The 19,855-nt window shown below is 38.2% G+C and overlaps 3 protein-coding genes across 4 annotated transcripts; 1 reads left to right on the top strand and 2 right to left on the bottom strand.

The window, feature by feature from the left end:
* Positions 1 to 132: 132 nt before the first annotated feature.
* LOC132102725 (sal-like protein 1) lies at positions 133 to 6,741 on the bottom strand. The gene is made up of 3 exons (XM_059507351.1): positions 6,305 to 6,741; positions 1,412 to 4,566; positions 133 to 1,276 (listed from the first exon to the last, which is right to left on the bottom strand). The coding sequence occupies exons 1-3, from the start codon at positions 6,378 to 6,380 to the stop codon at positions 1,052 to 1,054; spliced, it is 3,456 nt and encodes a 1,151-aa protein (XP_059363334.1). The 5' UTR covers positions 6,381 to 6,741; the 3' UTR covers positions 133 to 1,051.
* Positions 6,742 to 10,238: 3,497 nt separating this feature from the next.
* On the top strand, positions 10,239 to 12,405 carry LOC132102710 (E3 ubiquitin-protein ligase CCNB1IP1-like). 2 transcript variants are annotated; one of them, XM_059507331.1, is made up of 5 exons: positions 10,239 to 10,323; positions 10,571 to 10,874; positions 10,967 to 11,113; positions 11,680 to 11,836; positions 12,055 to 12,405. In XM_059507331.1, exons 1-5 carry the CDS (start codon positions 10,298 to 10,300, stop codon positions 12,207 to 12,209), a joined length of 789 nt encoding a protein of 262 aa, XP_059363314.1. In that variant the 5' UTR covers positions 10,239 to 10,297; the 3' UTR covers positions 12,210 to 12,405. The 2 variants fall into 2 exon arrangements, with proteins under 2 accessions (XP_059363314.1, XP_059363322.1); XM_059507339.1 differs by having other exon boundaries at positions 10,242 to 10,454.
* A 55-nt stretch (positions 12,406 to 12,460) lies between these two features.
* Positions 12,461 to 18,854, bottom strand: LOC132102704 (tetratricopeptide repeat protein 5-like). Its single transcript, XM_059507317.1, has 10 exons — positions 18,743 to 18,854; positions 17,885 to 18,017; positions 17,442 to 17,653; positions 15,399 to 15,552; positions 14,909 to 15,000; positions 14,729 to 14,785; positions 14,406 to 14,552; positions 13,587 to 13,801; positions 13,314 to 13,458; positions 12,461 to 12,782 (listed from the first exon to the last, which is right to left on the bottom strand). The coding sequence occupies exons 1-10, from the start codon at positions 18,806 to 18,808 to the stop codon at positions 12,663 to 12,665; spliced, it is 1,341 nt and encodes a 446-aa protein (XP_059363300.1). The 5' UTR covers positions 18,809 to 18,854; the 3' UTR covers positions 12,461 to 12,662.
* Positions 18,855 to 19,855: the final 1,001 nt, after the last annotated feature.

Genomic DNA, 19,855 nt, shown 5'->3' with positions numbered 1-19,855 from the left:
GTGCCTTATGGAACAGGAACAAGAACAAAAAAGCCTCATTTAATGCTGAAAATAGCTTAACAGGTGGCAGTTTTGTGTTCAGTGCAATTACAATAATGTACATAGATTTAAAAAAAAGTCAAAACTCAAATCTTGAGACATTCATTTTGACTTTATTTCTCTTTTTGACAAGTTAGGACCAAATTACATCCATGAAAATTACAACACAAAGATTGATAGAGTTCAACAGGGCCAACAAAGTTGCTTCAACCTTCAAGATTACAAAAATATTGAAAGCTTAAATCTATAGCAATTGCTCATCTGTACCATCATCAGAACTGATCTGATTTGCTGTTTTTCTTAATCAAATAAAATTCCTTAATACTAACAAATCAGTGGAGCTTTTAAAATCAAGAAAGCTGAAGAACAGGCTTTGTGCAGAAAGTAAATCTGACCCTCTCAGCAATACAATCCCAACATGATCATAAACCCCCTTTGTCAATAAGAGTTCAGCAGTCACAGATATAGTGCAGCTATTTAGAGAAATACCTACAAAGTACAGCAGCATGAAAGAAGATAAAAAAAACAGGGTACATGAAACAAAATTGATATTTACATTCAGCTGCACATCAGTTGATCAGTTTTGGTATGATCCCTACAATCCTCTCTTATTTCACACAAGTCAGTCCCTTTTTTCCTAGAGTTTGCTTGAAAATATATATATTTTAAATGTTTTACAACAATTTTTTATGTATATCCTGGAGTTCCAAATTGATTTCTGAAATTGCACTTAGACAGATAATTAATTTGCTTGTCATTTGTTATACACAAATACTATTTTTAAGATCCAATTTCTGTGCATCCTGAAATTTTAAGTCGAAAGACTTACTAAGTCTTTATCAATATGATTTAACTCTCTTCATGAAAAGGCACTACTATTACATATGGACTGATTTACTGATATTCTACAATATCAAACAATTATAAACTACTGCTAACCACAAAGCTGAAAAAGGTTGTCATAGAAATCAGTAAACAAGGATAGTGCTAAAACCTAACTAATCGCATTCTTTTAAGTAGTGTCTTCAGGTCTGTCATCTCTGTCAGTGGTAGACACCGGATGCGCAGTCAAGGACAATTTATCTGTACTTTCCTCTGACTTGTTTTTAGCATCTTCTCCTCTCAGTTTCCGATGGGTTGACTCCTCTGTACGCTCCACAACTATTCCCTCAAAGGACTGTGAGGATGTGCTACTGGCCACCTGATTCATACTTCCGCTGTGGATTTTCATATGACCCTGTTGAAACACACAAAAATTAGAAGTCTTGTTTCTAATGTAAACACAATATCACGGGTAGTTAATGAATATTTCAAAGATAAACATGTCATCTAACATTCCATCTTCTTTAAAGTAGTACATTAATCTATGTACCTTCAGTCCACTGCGGCTAGCATACTCTTTTCCACACTCTGTGCAGCTGTAAGGTTTCTCTGAGCGCTGTGGCTGTGGAGGGGCTACAAGAGTCTCTGATGATGTCCCTTCACTCTTTTCTCTATCTTTTTTTTGATCCTCTTCTGCAGACTCTTGTGCATCCTCAGCTTTCACCTTCTGCTCCACGGCTCTGTCTGGAATGTGCAAAGAATCATTCTCTATGGCTTGGTGAGAGTCACCATCACTGGGCTCAAGAACACGGTCTATTCCATTCACATGAAGTGTTGTCTGCTTGCTACTTTGGTCCGATTTTGAATCAGTGGACAGCCCTGGGCTGAAGGGTGGAGTGAGGGCAGGTGATAGACTTAGAGCTTCAGAGTTTAAACTAGGGTTTGGCCCGGTGATCACTGTTTGATGTGAAGTGCCATTGAGCCATTTTTTATCAAATAAGGTGTCCTGGGAGTTGGTCCGGGTACAGAGAGATAAGGGTGTTTCTTCATCCTCTTCTGCAGAGCCACTGACAATTGGAGATTTGCTGTGATGGACTGTGCCATAATGGTTTTCATCTGCTGGAACTGAATTGTCAGCTGAGCTATTTTCTCCTGACGGGTCCTCCTTCTCCAGGGTGACAGCTGGACTAGTCTCAGGTGTGTTGTCATAATGATCTTGATCTGACTCCATGAGCTGATCTGCATCACCTGATGTAGCAACTCTTAGGCTAGCCTCAGACTCCAGTAAGCTAGCAGAGGAAGACATGCTCATATTTAGAGGAAGAGATTGAAGGTTTTTGGGTAAAGTAACTCCATCCATCTGACCAGGGTCTTCTTCTGACTGCAGGTCCCCATTACCTTCTGGAGGCAACTGGCCCCCCAGATGCATCCGAATGTGATGCTGCAGTACCACGGCATTGGTAAACTTGCGTTGACAGAGCGGGCATGAATTTTGTCCACGTGCATTGGCTGGACGTGCTCTGTGTGTGGCTAGATGAGCCCTTAGACTTCCCTTTGTGGAGAAGGAGCGGCCACAGAGTTTGCAGGGGAATGGACGTTCACCCAAGTGAGTGGCCTGGTGGAGACGTAATGCCCTTGAGCAGCTAAGGACACGGAGGCACACCCCACACTGATTAGGAACCAAAGAGGAGGCAGTTGACCCTTGGAGCTCTTGGCTGGCTGGCTCACTGCTGGGACTCGGATTCAGCCCTAAGGCCGCCATCATCTCCCTCCTGTAAACTGAGATAGCATTAGCGCTTGAGGTGGTGGATATGTCATTAGTGTGAGCATGGCCTTCATTGGTGCTTTTTGGGAGGGGCATCTTCTCTAACTTTTGTGCCAGTCTTTGCAGCTTTGAGGTGTCAGAGGTGACAGAGGATGAGGAAGGGGAGGAGGATGTAGGAGAGGAGTTTTGAGGTTTGGGGTATGAGGAGAAAGGGAAGGTAAGTGAGAGGTGAGGGGAAGGGAGGTGAGGAGGGCGAAGAAGGGCAAGGCTAGGATGGTGGGCAGAGGAACCTGATGGGAAGAGAATCTTCGGAAGGTGTGCCAGCTGGGAATATGGAGAACCAGGATGTAAAGTAGAGTGTGGTGGTGTATTCTCATCAAACCTCTGCTGCTTCGCACCTTTGAATTGGCCAGTCATAGCAGAAGAGGTGATGGATGAAGATGATGACTGCACACTAGTGGAAACAGAGGCAGCAGCTGCAGCTGAGGCTCGGTTAAGCTGTAGCAAAGAGTGGGCAGTGGATAGCAGGGCCAGATCAACACTGGGTGGTAACGGAAGGGAGGAGGGAGATGGATGAGATGACCCAGACAGGAAACCAAGAGCTAAACTATCTGGCACACCTACACTACCTTTAACCCCAAATGTCTCCTCATCCTCTGCTCGACGTTTTCTGCGCCTCTGTGATGGCCCTGAGCCAGATCCTGATTGGCTCTGCTCAGACAGAGCAGGTGGCAAGAGAGAGAGTGACAGCTCAGGATTTTGCTCACGGTGACGAAGGAAGTGGGCTTTGAGATTGCCGCGGGTAGTGAAACGACTAAGGCAGACTGGACATTGGTATGGACGCTCACCGGTGTGGGATCTCAGATGGATCTGTAGTGAGGAGTCACTGCTTAGAACCTTCCCACAGAACCTGCAGGTGTGCTGCTGGCGGCCTGAAGAGGAGCTTGAAGATCCGTTTGACGTACTAACAGTGGAACTGAGAAATAGCTGGTCATGGGAGAGGCTGACCCTTGGCAACGGAGGAGTTTGGAAATTCATGCCATTGCCATGACTGATGGAGGTGTTGGGAGACTTTTCATTGAGGTAGCGAGGTGGAAGTCCTAGCGTTAGAGAGAGGGGGTGCACAGAGGCTGAAGAGGTGACTAAGGATGAGGAAGATGTTGAGGATGAAGTTGTGGAATAAGGAGTTCTGGTTCCATTTGTGAGAAATATGTTGGACTTGGTTGTAGGAGCTTGGGTAATTAAAGAGGCACCAGAGACAGTATTAGGTGGGGAGCTAGAGCCTGGATCACTCTGTTGACCCTCCACAGATCCCTGAGGTGCATCTTGGGCACTGACCATTCCACCTAGGCGCAGCACCTGCCTGCATATTTCTTCTGTAATCTGCATTTGGTGAATCTGTCTTTGCTGCAGGACCCTAAGTTCCTCTAATAGTACAGCGAGGGTCGGAGGCACTTGGAGTTGCTCTGAAGGTGATGAAGGAGTTTGGTGGATGGGACTAGGACTTCCTTGATGTGGGGGAGCACCCATTGATGATGAAGAGGATAAAGATGAGGAAGAGGAGGTAGTGGTGGTGGCAGAAATACCCATTGGTGGGGACATCACAGTGGAGTGGGGCTGATGAGATGGAATATGAGTGGATTTCTGCTGGCTAGGGGGAGGAGAGTGGGTCTGGGAGGACAGGGAAGGATGTGGGAAGTCTGGAGAAAGAGATGAGTGTGCATTAGGCAGAGATGTAGAATATGAGGCAATGTGATTTGGCCAGTGGGGAGGAGATGAGCTTTCATTGGGGAGCGAGGGGGCGTGAAGGCCACCAGGAGATGGTCTTGGGGCCAAAGGAGGCTGACAGTCCTGAAGGGATGTAGGAGAGGAAGAGGAAGATGACGAGGTAGCTTCAGAGGCAAGAGAGGTGGATGGAGATTTCACTGGTAGCTGGTCATCTGGGAAAAAAAATAGGGTTAATAATTATATAGCACTGATTCATCAGACAATGACAAGTATTTGAAAACGTAATGTTGTCGCATTGTTTTATTATGTCCTAATTCAATATATTAATAGTTTTAACAGAGATCTATAAGAACGAGTTATGAGAAAGCCTTCCTATTAAGGCGAACTCCTGTGTAAACAGAATTCTTTCACCTGAATTCACGCTGAATACCACTTGTCATTCCACATTCTTAAAGATCTTTTACCCTTAAATCACAACCTTCATATACCACACTCACATCTTCTGTCCTCACTTTTGCCACTACTCACCAACCAGCTTGCATCTATTGCAATGCTTTTTAGAGGACAATAGATATCACCACAACAACCCATAACCCCTCTTAACCCAACCCTCTGTCCATCAACTACATCTTTCATCTCTCTATTCACCCTTCCCCCCTGACCCCATGCAGGGTCAGAGGTCAGGGCATAGAAAGGGTTTTGGGCAATGTCCATGCGCTCTGATTGGCTAGATGACCTAACTTCATGAGCTCTAAGGTCAAATTCTTTTAGAATCTTGAGTGCAGAAAAAGAACTAGAAGAAGGGGGTTGGGAAAATAGTGGGTTGACTGACAGATTAACTATTTCCATTCTCTGGCATACTGATACCGAAAATGACTGTACACAGACTTGTCAAATCAGATCTGCTGAAATGCACCAGAAATGCTCAACTCTAAAAAAAAACCTTCAAAACTTTCTACCTGTTCTTGCCAATAGCTATAGAAATCGAATCACAAAGGTGCTGTATCTTTAAGATTCTTTAGCTACAGTTTTCTTCCATCCATGCATGCATACATGCAATGGTACATTCTTTCTCCTCTCTGTATTCTAACAGTGGAACCCCCAACTGAGCAGAGGTACAAAGTGAATAGAGGCAAGGGAGTGGGAAGGGGGGGGGGGTGCACGGTGGGAGCAGAAAAGAGGAGCACATGGAAACATGAGAGAGAGAATAAGGGAAAAGGCAGAGAATAGAGTGAGAAGAGATTAATCTTTACCCAAACACCCCCTATGTCCCTTCCCCCTTGCCTATACCTTATTCACACTGAATAGGAGACTCCTCTAAATGTATAAAAGACCCCCAGCAATCAAACTGACTATGCTGCAAGTCTCTTGGAGGATTGGCATTAGTGAAAAGCTAATGCAGTTATGGCCCCTGAGTGATTAATGTAAACATAATGGCCAGCCATACGGCTGAACACCTTTAGACCAACTTGTCTTCAAGAACCTTCTTTCAATATAACACATATAGCAGACATTTTAAGTGGGAAATGTCAGTAAACTACTTATTTTTAAAAAGTCAGGTCATGTTAGAAATGTGAGATGTGTGCTGCTGCTCTTAAACAATGACTCACTGAGTAGAGGGCCAAACGCACAAGCGCATTTTAACCTGTATCATAATTCGTCAGGTGATAAATAGTTCCTATTTTTAGCAATAAAGAAAAAAAGTATACAACATTATTATTTATATAACAGGTGCTCTTGGTAAACTAAAACTAGTTATGCAAAAAGCTTTTTTAATTAACCAGTCGCATTTATACAAGTCGTTGTTTATATATATATATATATATATATATATATATATATATATATATATATATATATATATATATATATATATATATATATATAACATCACTATCAATTAGTCCAAGCCAGGGTAACAAATAATTAACAAAGGATTGATTTCCTCACCTTGCGGCATCAAGCGCGTGCCACCGGGGTCCGCGTTAACGAGCTGCTGGGGCCGTTTCTGTTTCCGGCGTGACATGATTCACGAGCAGACGGGGAGAGTTACGGACATCAATCAACTTCGCAACCCAAATTATAAGATTGGTATTGAGTAACTGAGTATCGAACTCCTTTGATCGTAAATAATCCACCTTGCAGAACGCGTTAAGACAACATCGGCTTCTGTTGAAAGAGTTGATAAAAAAATAAAAATAAACTTAAAATTTGTGTGGGCTGCTGAAGCGAACCATGGCGTCGTCCGCTTTTGCTGTGTGAACTGGCGAGTGCGTGTGGCTGTTTTTCCTCAACAAGTCCCCTCTTTCTCAAACTTGTCCACTCTGCGGACCCCCCTCTCCTCTCCAAAGACACACACACACACAAATACAATCTCTCCTTGTTCTGACATTTGCATTTCAATGGCGCGGAACACCGTCTCTTTTTCTTTCTTTCTCCCTCTTTTGCGTTTCTCTTAATGCTAATAGCAGCTCTCTAGTAATTTAGACAACTGAGTTATATACCAATATGAATCAAAACGAAATTCCGTGCCTTTTTATATTTAAACATATGCTTGTAATGTATGCAAAAAAGAGGAGTTTATACCCCTCAGGATTCTGACATCTGTCTGTTTAAACAACTTAATGACTACACTTCATTTACTGCACCCAGTGAGATTTGAGAACGACAGACAGCTTTTGTATTGGCAGGACTATCAAGATTTATGTGAAATCTCAATAGGCTTCATTGCAAATCATCTGACTCACAGGAAGGTTAAAAATGACTGTAAATGTTATCGGGTTACCTAGAAGGATGGACAAATATAAAGTAGCTTATAAAAGTATAGCTTATATTGAAAGAGATAGTGGAAGAACGTCTTTGTAAAAAATACACCAGATGTTAAAGTTTTGTTTAAAAAATAATCAAAAATGCTATGAAAGCAAAAAATAACTTAACTTAAGGGAGGTGATGGGATGAGATAATACGTCAAGCGGTTTATAGACTAAATGCACGGGCTGCTGGAGTAAAGACCCCCTGCGGATCGCTCACTTTGTCGGTGTGTCCGAATATTCGGAGCTCTATTTAAAATGCATTGAATAGGAAGGGAATTTCCAACAATGGCGACATGGACACAGTTGAGTGGGCATCTCTTTCTCTCTCACCCCCAGGATCCATTGCCTCTCCGCACAATGCCCCCCTTTCACCCCCGCCTCTGTTCCCATACACCACGTGGAGGAGGGATGAAGTGAAAAGCCATTTTTAATTAGATGTATCAAAAACATGCAGCTGACCTGCACTGTGTCTCATATAAGGCCAAGCTGTCCGCTGACCATTAGGCAGTTTTTTTCTTATACTTGAGTGTGTTTGTTCATGCAGATAAAAATACTTACAATAATATTAGGCTATACTGTATGCTTAAGGCAAACCAATAATTCAAAAAGAAATAGAGACAGTTAGTATAGGCTACAGTAAAACCATTATTGCTCTCATGCATCTGTTGCATTGCTTCTATTTTCTACTTGTTAATTTGTTGTTATATACAGTACTCATCACTATTGGCAGATTGGAATGGTTTACTCTACATTTGGCTGAATTTGATTGGGAAAATATGCTTGGTTGGGTGGACAGAATGTAGGCTAATTTGCATTCTTTTGGTAATTTTTCTAAACATTAAAGTTAAGAATTTGCATTGCTTGATTCCTACAACTAAAAATAGTATCTCGTTCAATCAAATCAGACAGAACATTGAATGATTCGCATTACATAATGCTCTTCAGAGGAAGTACCATTTTCCAAATATATGTGTTTGCTTATAATTTTGGTTGATAGTAGTTAGTCAATCTAAACAATGCCAAAATGGGGATATATATATAGGAAAAACTGAGGAAAAAAGTCAGAAAAAGGTCATTAGATCACTGTTCAAGACTAATACCTTTCTCATGCCCGGTTGATGCACTTGACACTTTGGAGAAATGCTGTATCTGTAGTTTCTCTTCTGAGAAGGCCTTTGATGTATTTTGGCTATAGAGATATGCTGGAGGAGACTAGTGTTTCAGGAAACACTCCGTGTGATCACTTTCAGCATATTTAATGCGTTTTGAACAATCATTGGGCTAGAAAAATAAAAACTACATTATAGTTCAAAAGGTCTGGGTTAGTAAGATCAGTAATATGGATGCATTACATTGATTACAAGTGACAGCAATGACTTGTACATTATTACAGAAAATTCTAATAAATGCTAACTTTTTTTTATTTTATAAATTGATTGAACATATGTAATGGCTTTTGAAAAGTCAGCATTGCCATCGCAGGAATAAATTACATTATAAATTTTAACAATATTTCACAGTATTACTGTTCTATACAGTACTTTTCAAATAAATTCAGTCTTAGTGACCAAAAATACTTATTTTAAAAACATAATTTTGAATAGTGTGTAACACATATGGGATTACCATCATGAAATATGTTTTCTGTTTCCTTAGATAAAACCATATTTTATTAAGTGCAACTTACTTGACCAATGAACATAATTTTTCTTATTTTTTTATTATTATTCTTCCTCTGAGTACGTAAACATTATTTATGAACAGTGTTGGGCAGTAGTAACAGTAATCATATTACTTGTTCTGTAACTAATTACTAATAAGATTTCAGTAATATTATTACAGTTACATCCATAAAATAGCTTAGTTACTGTTGATGCCTCAACCCGGCTGATTTAAGCATGGAATATGGAAAAGCTTACATTCAGTAGATAGAAATATTGCATATTGATTTTGTCAGGAAAAAAAATTATCTGAACACTGTTGTATAAGTTGTGGCTTTACTTCAACCTGGCATTAGATCCCACCCACATCCATCCAATCAGCATGTGGTAGCCTACTTTAACTATACTATACTATTAAAATACTATATATGGCCTATAACTAAAAATCCCTTTGAAAAATTAAACAGTTTTTTACAAACTAATGTGATTTGATAAAAAACATAATGAAATAGTCATATGTAATGGAGAAATTACAATTAGCTTTAAGCTACACATGATAATTAATGAGATTAATTCAACACTTCTACTTGAATCAGTCACTATTAATAAATTCTGACTGCGATCCAATGGATTTTGGTCAAATGATGAGGCAGAAATGTGTTGTAAGTAACATTCTAGAAGAATGTCATGTGGAAGATACACAGTTATAACTTCTGTGGGGCGTGAAAAAAAGTAATTTAACTAGTAGTGTAACTAATTAGTTTCCAGAAAGTAATAAGTAAAGTAACAATATTACTTTTGAAAGGAGTAGGCCTAACTAGTGATGATTAATATATGACATTCTTTGTGTAACTAGCCCAACACTGTTTATGAATGTTTCTGTTGGTCTTGAGGAAAAGAAAAGTGTTATTGAAAGTGCATCACAATTGTTCAAATGAAGAGGGAAATCAATTATATTTCAATATCCCTATGAAATATTAGATATTATTATGAAAATATTGCCAATTATTACTCCCATCATTAGGCTACACTTCTTTTTTCATTACATGTTGCCCCAAGAACACATTAATATTCAAATTAGATACAGTGTATAGTTACATTGTATACAGTGGGAAAACGCATTTATTGCAATTTTTCACACATCCTGCATAAAGACATGGTAGGCTATATCAAATCATTGTTATATCATTCATAAAATTACCGTTCTGAAACGTATTAACGTTACCTAATCCTAAATATATATATATATTTTTAAATAATTTGTTTTTGTCCATTCTAACATAACATATGCATAAAATAAAATGTTCCATAAATTGTCATTCAATTTTTTAAATAATAATAAATCGTATGCTCTCAACAATGTACGTTAATGACATGGGGGGGGGAAATTTCACAAAACTTTTTTTTTTCTGGGTCTCAGGAGGTTAAAACCCACGCGGTGAATTTATCGGTGACTGACTGTAAATATAATGAGCAACACACCCGCAACTTTCCGGTAAACTATCCAGTTTGTAAAGCTTCATACTTGCGAAAAGGGATGTATATTTTATAACCGCTTTGGTTTGATTTAGTATTCAGAAATATTGAAGCTTTGGAATACTTTTCCCGCGCTTTGCCAGCTTAAACGTAAAGCGCTAAAATATCCTTTTTTATAATTTTTCCGTTAGCTTAACCAGTAAGACAACATACATATTACGTTACTGAGAGACATAATAGTTTACATTTCTGTTTCCTTCCATAAGAACCGCGATGTCTGCACCTAAATTCACCTTGCTGTGTAATTTGCATAACTGCCGGGCAAAGCTGAGTGGGTTCGCGTGGGTCACGGCCTGCTCTCACGCCTTCTGTGATCAACACGGTTCAGAGGAGTTCAGCCGCACACCTGCCATCTGCCCCGCGTGCTCCTCCATGCTCTCGGGCAAACTGGACGTGCTTAGAACCGAGCTGGCACCCTCAGAGCAATACAAGGCTATGGTTTTGGTCGGATTACGGCCTGAAACTGTTTTGGAAATCAGTCATAAAGCGCTAGACTTCTGGACCTACCAGGTTTGATGTCTGCAGTGTTGCAATTCCATAAACAGAAAAAGTTAGGATTGATGCACCTTGCATTTTTCACTTTTGCTTGTGGTTATTTTCAGGTAAACCAGGAGAGGTTGCTGATGGAGTACAGTTTGTCCAGGGCTGGGGGACAAGTGCTTCAGATGGAGAAGTTTATGATCCAGCAGAACCAGAGCAAAGAGCTCGAGTTAAATGCATTAAGAGGGGAGATCGCATCCTTGAAAAAGGTCTCAAACACGATCAAACCAATGCCCACACTTGCAGTTCACACACAGTAACTCAAAATAACTTCTTTCCAAATTTTTGAATAATAGAAAAAAATGATGAAATGACAAGAAGAAATGGAAGACGAAACATTGTTGGTTCTTCAACATTTACATTTACATTACATTCCTTTCATTAAAAAAGTATCACGCTTTCCACACAGATATTAAGCAGCCCAACTTTTTTTCAACACTGATAATAAGAAAAGTTATTTGAGCATTTGTTATGGTGAAAATTCAGCTTTGTATCATATTTATAATAAATAAAATTCATTTTAAGCTGTCATTTCATAATATCACAACTCATCAATTTCACCATCCCAAGAAAAATTATAATAATAATTCTTTGTGATTTCAAGCCTTGAAGCAATTACGGGACTTTAGTTCAGAAGTTTAAGATCACAAGAAACATGCAATCAAGTTATCAAATCATTGGTTATAGTTGGTACTGTATATATAGAAGCATGAGAGGGATGCTTTTTTGTATTTCTTTTAACAGTTTCCTCATCTTCAACTTTTACATTCTGCAGGTGTTGGAAGAATATAAGCGGAAGTACAGTGAGGTTTTGGAGCGACTGAATGAACAAAATAGGCAATATCAGAAGCTGCAGGGACTTCTCGACTCACTGCGGATGCATACGCTGGGAACGAGGGAGAAAGATCCCATATCCCACTCTTTTACTACAGGTCAGGTGAAAAAGAAACGAAAAAAAAAATGCATTAGTTAGAAACAAATATAATGGTTCCTTATTTAAACTAATTATTGTAGTTGTATACTTTTAAACCTGCATAAATAAAATCATGTCGAGAGTTCTTTATCCCACTGAGACTAAAATTGTTCAGAGGTGATTGACTGTTCTAAAGCATAGTAGTGTATGAAAATCATTGCAATTTATTGTCATCAGGTTTGGTCAAACCACGCTCTCCCCATAGCAGTCCTTCATTCCTGGGATCAGAAGGGGACAGGTTCTTCTCACTGGGGCCAGAAAACAATAAAACTTTCTTCCAGTTCAGCACACCCACCCGAGACAGAACCCAGACTTTTATCAAGAAAAACTAAGTATGATTTAAGTTTCACTAGGATGCTTTTTTGTTTAATTCTTTGTTTTTTTCTTTTTTCAATTGCTTTATTTACTGATAAAGCTGTTACACAGTTTAAAGAAGGTGTTATACAGTAAATACTCCAAACATGTTTCCACTAATGTAAATGACCTTACTGTGGGAAATAACTCCTAATTAAAATATGTGAAAAACCCCTATATTAATTACGTTTGTTTCCTGTAGGAACTGCCAAACTGATTAGATTAAGACTGGGATTTCATTTTTTTATTTTCACAACCCAAATATGAAACAGACCGCACAATCTTAACAATGATGCCCATCAACAAGAGGAAAATAAAAAAAAAATATGTACAGAGTTTTCCCATCCTCAGAAACAGGAACAGAACTAAATATATACAAACTGGAAAAACACTACCCTCTTTGCTCTCACCGTATGTCCTCTCTAGAGTCTTCATTCACTTTGAGGTTTGTAAGTAACAAAGGCTGCACTTTGGCTTTTCATCACCTGTCTTTTCCCATTGACTATAAGGAGCAAGGGAGAGTCCACACGTATACTTCGGAAGTCATATGACTACAGGGAGTAGCAAAGAAGAAACAGACATCAGTATTTATTACAGCTATTGTAATACAAAAATAAGATACATTTATAATTTGGTTATTACATCTGTGGCCACGGATAATGGCTGCAAACTTGTTGAAATCTTGCTTGATTGTGTAAATATGTACACTACTGTTCAAAAGTTTGAGGTCAATAAGTATATATATTTTTAAGGAATTGAATAATTTTATTCAGCAAGGATGCATTAATAGGATCAAAATTCTCTTCTATTTAACTTTCTATTCACCAAAGAATTCTGGAGAAAAAAAAGTATCATATTTCCATATTATATTAAGCAGCAAAATGATTTTCAACATTGATAATGATAAGAAATGTCTCCAAATCAGTATATTAGAATGATTTCTAAAGGATCATGTGACAATAAAGACTGAAGTAATGATGCTGAAAGCATATTTTAAAATCTTATCGACCTCAACATTTGGACTGGTAGTGTAAGTGGAGATATAAAACTATAAAATATAATGAAAAGTTTTGAACACATACCTTATATTTGTGCGTTACGCTGTGCCGTTTAACCTGTGGTTCAGGAATGACTACAGTATCCCCTATTAAAACACCCCAGCTGTCTGCTGTATTATACACCATTACTACGCAACAGGTCTCTTCACTGTCCACCATGCCAAATGTGCTGCAAAAAGAAAACCATTTTAAAAATCAATCAGCAGACATTTAGCTATATCCAGTAAGAGTTTAGTTAGTAAATGTCTAGTAAATATTTGTAGAGGGTGTTAATGTGACAGAGGCATTTAAGCTCACAAGGCCATACGGCCCTCTGAGGCCAGACTGAAGACCACTTTTCCTAGTGCTGCCACCCCGCTGTTGTGACCGTGAGTGAGAGCGGATAAGCTGCGGGGTTCAAGGCTCCCCACGCGGCCTGAGGGAGACCGGAACTGAGGGGAGGAGCATGGGCCCAAAGTGGAGGAGCTGAGTGAGGAGAGCATGTGACGAAGACGCCGAGCTTTTACTTTCCCCTGAAACACAGAGTGTGAGGTTAATGTGGTTCCATACGGACCTCCAGAATACTGTTTGACTGTACTCCACTGCCATCTCCTGGAAACAACCTACAACTACATGTTTAATCAAATTGTTTTCCAACGTAATCATCATATATACACACTGTTGGATAGATGGAAGTGTTTTTTCCGAATGCCCAAAAATCAAGATGTGTCATTTTAATACACTTGCTTAAAACCAGAAATGAAAGAGTCCAAACATGTAAATAATATTACAATGAAAGAGACCAGACATGTAAATAATATGACATTGAAAGAGACCAGACATGTAAATAATATGACAATGAAAGAGACCAGACATGTAAATATATGATTTACATATAAATTCAATAGAAACTCCAGTTCAATGCAGATTTTCAAATTTTCATGAAAAAACATCATTATATGCACCTGACAGGATTTGGCTGCCACCTTCCATTTTTCACATGACATTTGAATAAAGTTGAGCATTTCAACGTTCACAACATGCTCTCAGCGATGTTTCTCTGTTCTGCTGTCAGTAGTTTAGCTCCCATAGAAATAATTGAAAATGCATGTTCCGTGCCATTGTAAACTATCTCACCTTATTCTCTATTAACACTGTAAGCTGGTCTAGGTAATTCAGCAGCTGTTTTTCTCTCTCCCGAGCATCTTCCCAGGCAGGATCCAGAGCTGCAGCACGGCTGAATCCATCCAGAGCTGAACTGTACATCTCTTCATACTGGAACAACTGGTGACAGATAAGAGTTTCTTAGGCCTGCCATACACAGTGGAAGAGCAAAAGCAGGCTGTTTTCCAGTTTAGATAAGCAACAACGTGGATATGATGCTGGTTTTATGGTGACATATTTGCTGGTGAACACCAGAGTCTGAGAAAGTGTGAGAAAGCAAATGAAAGAATTGTTACCGTAGCTCTGTTAAAGTGGAGGTCAGGATTCATTGAGGATGCTTTGTCGATTTTCTCCTGTTAATATGCACCAATAAAATTATAAGGCAAGATGATGACAGCCAGTTTTGGCCAAATAATATTATGAATATTAACAAATGAAAGTTGATACATGAATAAGAGTTATGAAGAAATACTCACAGCCTGTGCATAGGCACTGAGGGCTTGTTGAGAGAGCTGTGGGTTTTGTCCACTGGTGAAAAACATGGAGATATATGCGTTCCCTAAAATATCTGTTGGGTCAAACCGAAAGAAAAATTAAATATACCAACATTATATTCTGTCTCTATTCAGAAATGTTGATAAGAAACAATATCTGTGTTCCGATCGACAGCCTGGATATCTATTGGAGTTCACTTCACTTGGGAAAAACATTTCACTTTTATTTAAAAGGATATTTCACCTGAACCGGAAAATGCTGTTATCATTTAAACACCCTTATGTAGTTTCAAACCTGTATGACTTTCTTAAATAAGATATTTTGAAGAATGTAAGTAAATCATTTTTGAGTGAACTGTCCCTTTAAGGGGGTGGAATACCCTGTAAAGTCCAAACTAACTCCAATTTCACAGGTCAAAAGGAATGCACCTAATGTATTTTTTTTTTTGCAATAGCAGTGTAATGCACTCACACCACGAAGTCCCATCAGTGATGTCAAGTTGCACAGCCTGCCTGGCCAGCTCCACACTCTCCACAATGCGTTTTCTCTGCCCCCGAGTGTCTTCTTGCGGTGGCAGCTGTCGCAGCACCATAGACAGGCTTCTCAGAGACACTTTATTCTTACTCTGGATGAGAAATACAATATCAGTGAGAAATCCAATATCAAAAGAGCCAGACATCATAAAAGATATTGGGTCTCATTCACTAATAATTGCAAGGATTATTGCTTATATGTTATGGTCATTATTTTTATGCATAACTTCTGACAACAAATTCCTCAACACCAAAATAAACACCTTTTATACAGACCTCTTGTCTTATTACAGCTGTACACGCAGTGTCAGTACCAACGCCAATTATTGTGCCCCCTCACCTCCCTGGCTCTGGATTTCCTTCGAGATTGTTTGGGCTGGTGCCGACTCTGACTGTACATGTTCTCTGTTATACTGAGAAACCTTGCATCTCATGCTATAATTCAACTTTCTTTACACTTTATATGATATATATTTAAGATTAAATCAAATGTAAATTTATAAGTGATCATAACATTGAGTAATAGTGTGTACGCACAGTTAATGAATGGGACCAGTTGTTTTTGGCTATAATAAGACCTCATGCAGGACACTGCAAGTCTTGATGCCCAATTCTGATTTGTAGTCTATATCCAATGTTTTTGGCTGTCCGTTTACATGTTCTTTCAATTGTGACCCATATCTGATTCATGTGTTTACACTTGCCATACCGCTTGAAACATTGTGCATGTGTTGTTGTCATTTACCGCCTCCACATGTGCTTCCCCATGAGAATAATATGCGACTTGTACTGACAAAATGAGCCACAATGAGCAATTAAGGGAAAAAAATTGAGGGGGGAGGTGGGGGGATTAAATTCTCCATTAAAGACCATCAAAATGATTTATGAATTGTTGGAAACTGACAAAAACTGACAGAGTCACCCATTTGAAGTCGATAGTGAAGTCCTCCATCTTTTCATATTGTTAATTACTATATTAATAATCACAATACAGCTATTTTAAATAAGAACAATTGCTAAAAAAAAAAAAAACAGTTCAAGTGTAATACGTCCTGGAGTGTAAATCAAGCAAACGACGAAGGAGATAACAAATAAGGCTTTTTAATAATACACAGGAGGAAAAAGAGCATCCAAACACAAATCCAAATCGGGGTATCATACACCAATAGCAGACAAATGGGAACTAAACAGACAGGGTATTTAAACATGCATTACATTCATCATTTTATATCTAAACTAAAGCATTCATGTATGAAAAACAAATGTAAAAATAACTTGTGTGTTCATTAGAAATAATTTGATTATTAAAACTACAAAAGCAGTTCAATGAAGTGCAGTGAGTGATGCCCTCTTTTATTGTAAGATTAACATTATGATAATGATACAGAAGTCCTATACTGTAATGCATAGATCTAATATAATGTGGCACATCAGATGTTTTCCCCCAACAGTTCCCTAAGCATTCACTTAAGACAGAGCAGATATGTTTGCATGAATTCTGAAATATTGTAATTCTGCATATGTGTGTATTTATCAGGATCGTCAGAAGCGCCGTTATATGTACGCACTTCGGATGACAGTCAGCGCGAGAAGCTAGCAGAGAAAATGTACAAATACCTTTTTTTTTGCCTGTAGCTCAAAATAGCCCATGCAAATTTACACTCATTTTGCCAGGACGGGTCACATATGACGTTGGAGAAGTACCAAATCATTGCATATTTAATGACGTACAGAACGCAATGCCTCAGAAAATCCGATCTGCCTGTTTACATTACAGTCGCATTGGCACGTATCTGATTTATATTCCATTTATTTCCACATATGAGTGAGGCCTGAAACCGATCTCAAAATATCCGAATGCATGTGCTTTTTTTCCTGTTTACACTGTCATATAACAGATCCGATCTGTGTCACATATGAGGAAAAAAAATCGGAATTGGGTCACATTTATCTGGCAGTGTAAACGAGGCCTGGGACTCACCTGCTGTAGTGCACCTGTGAAGCAGGTCTCAGCCGCTGTCAGGTCTCTTTTCTTCCAGTACTGCTCTCCCAGTGTGTTCCAGCCCTCAACCAAACCCGGTTCCAGTTTAACCGCCCGGGACAGACACTCCTCTGCAGTCTGACTAAACCCTGGAGTAACATTCAGACACCGACCCCATAGCAGCAGGAACTGGGCACTGTGTTTGTACACGTCTGTTGAAAGACAGGCCAGAGTTATAATACTAGTAAACACATACGTAATAAGAAAATAACGTTTTGTTTTTCTAACCCATGTGACATTTTTAATGTTGCTGAGACAGTAATAAAGGATCCTGCTGTGTTTTAAGCAACTTTTTGTATTATTATTTGTCAAGAGTATATTTTATTAAACATTAAACATGATTTGCCCTAAAAATTTGTAGAAAACGCAGAAGTAATGCGCACCTTCTTTTTCCTCCAGCCTCTTAAGTGTCTTCGCCATCTCTTGAGCAACATCATTCTGTTTCCTACCAGCATCTTCAACACTGTGCGTCTCAAAGTAACGGTCCCTAAAGGAGTAAAGATCATCTACCAGCTCCTGTGAGAGAAACATACTATAAATAAACAACTGCTCATTTGAAGTTCCTCCAAAAAAATCGAAGAGATTTCATGCATTAAAGGAACAGTTCAGCCAAAAATAAATTGTCACCCGTTGATACACAAATAGAGATCTTAGACAGAATGATAGTCCCAGTCAGCGCACACTTGCATTGAATCCTTTTTAATCAAAAGAAAGCAAATCGTGAGAGATTATTACAGAAAGCTAAAGCTTAAAAGAATGCTAAAGAGATTATATTGTACTGTGGCTTTCGCTTACAAAAAAAATGCATGTATTGAAGTAAAGCTGTGGCATAACAGTATTTGTAATCAAAGACGAGATTAACAATTACGTTATGTCAAAATTTTCTTGCAAACTCAAATCAATTTATCTCGGTCTAACTGTACTACAGTAGGCATCTCTTCCAGAGGGAGATGAATGATGGGTAAAACAACCAAGAATGATGGAAAGCACGTTAGGATAACACGATCAGACTATACTGCACTGCACAGAGTTTAATAAAAGAGATTCAGATGCTGCTTGTCTTAAAAAACCTCTTCGTTCTCTGTTGTTACATTGCAGTGCATCAGTTGTTATAGTGACAGGCGTCGCAGCAGCCATGTGTACAGTATCCGTCATCGACATCATCATCTGAATGCGGGGATGACTATTTATTTTTAGCTTTTATTAAAAGACAGAGGTAAAATTAAAGCGTCAGTTCAAACCTTTAACACGTGCAAGTCATCTTTGTCTGTTGTTTTCCGCTCCCCATCATTGTCAACCCCGGCCATCTTTATCAAGCGTGATAATAAACACAGTGTGTTTGGGCGCCTCCTACTGGTCAGGAGACGAACAGATTTTTTCTTTTTTTTCTTTTACTTGATAAATTGTGACACAAAACTCTTAGTAGAAGGAAACTATATTGGACATTTGCGAATATATTATTCATTTTCTGTTACTATTTATAAACTAAAATATTTTTAGACTTACTTTAGGAAGTCTCAGCAAAGCACCAGTTTGGAAAATAAGAAAGTGATTTTAGAATATTTATCTCTCTCAATTTTGTATGCAACTATCTCAAACCAATATACAAATAAACTCATAAACGGGCAAATATGAATAAATAAATATATAATATTTGCATATATTTATTCATATTCTCAAATGGTATTTTATAAACATTTTATTTCAGATAGATGCCAGTCATTTCTCATTTTAATTTAATTGAACTTGAAGTACTAAAATAACTAAAAGACTGCAATTTAATTTATACAAACATTATTTATATATTTATATTTAAATAATTATTTATATATTTATAAAGAAACTAATAAAACTAATACAAGTATTTCTAATATATATAATATAAATATATTCACAGAAACCAAAAGAATATGAATAATGTTAGTTGGCTTAGTTCATAAAGTAAATAGTTATTTCATCCAGTTATTTTCACACTTTTATTGTGTGTACTTGTGGTTTTAAGCCTCTTCTCTTTTTTCTTGATTTCTATTTTCAGATGTCTTATTATAGTCAAATCATGAGATAGACTTGACAGTTTAAATATATTTTATATCATATTTTCATGGTCTATTGGCCAGCATTAGTAATCATCAATATTAAAATGTGAAGTAAGGTTTGCTACAAACTGATGTTTGACCAAGAGACAATTCTTCTGCCAATGGTTATCTCCTGTGAAGATTCTTCATTAAGATAATTTCTAAATTGTCAGTAATGATTTTCAGACGTATAATTGAATTCATTGAACCTTTAAAAAAAATTGGCATTATTTCTTCTCATGAAATTGCTAAGCATCACACATTTGTTAAGTTTTGATT

The sequence above is a fragment of the Carassius carassius genome, chromosome 2, assembly GCF_963082965.1.
Source record: "Carassius carassius chromosome 2, fCarCar2.1, whole genome shotgun sequence".
Taxonomy (NCBI): domain Eukaryota; kingdom Metazoa; phylum Chordata; class Actinopteri; order Cypriniformes; family Cyprinidae; genus Carassius; species Carassius carassius.
The sequence above is the reverse complement of the archived record's forward strand: the minus strand, read 5'-3'. Positions and strand labels throughout refer to the sequence as shown.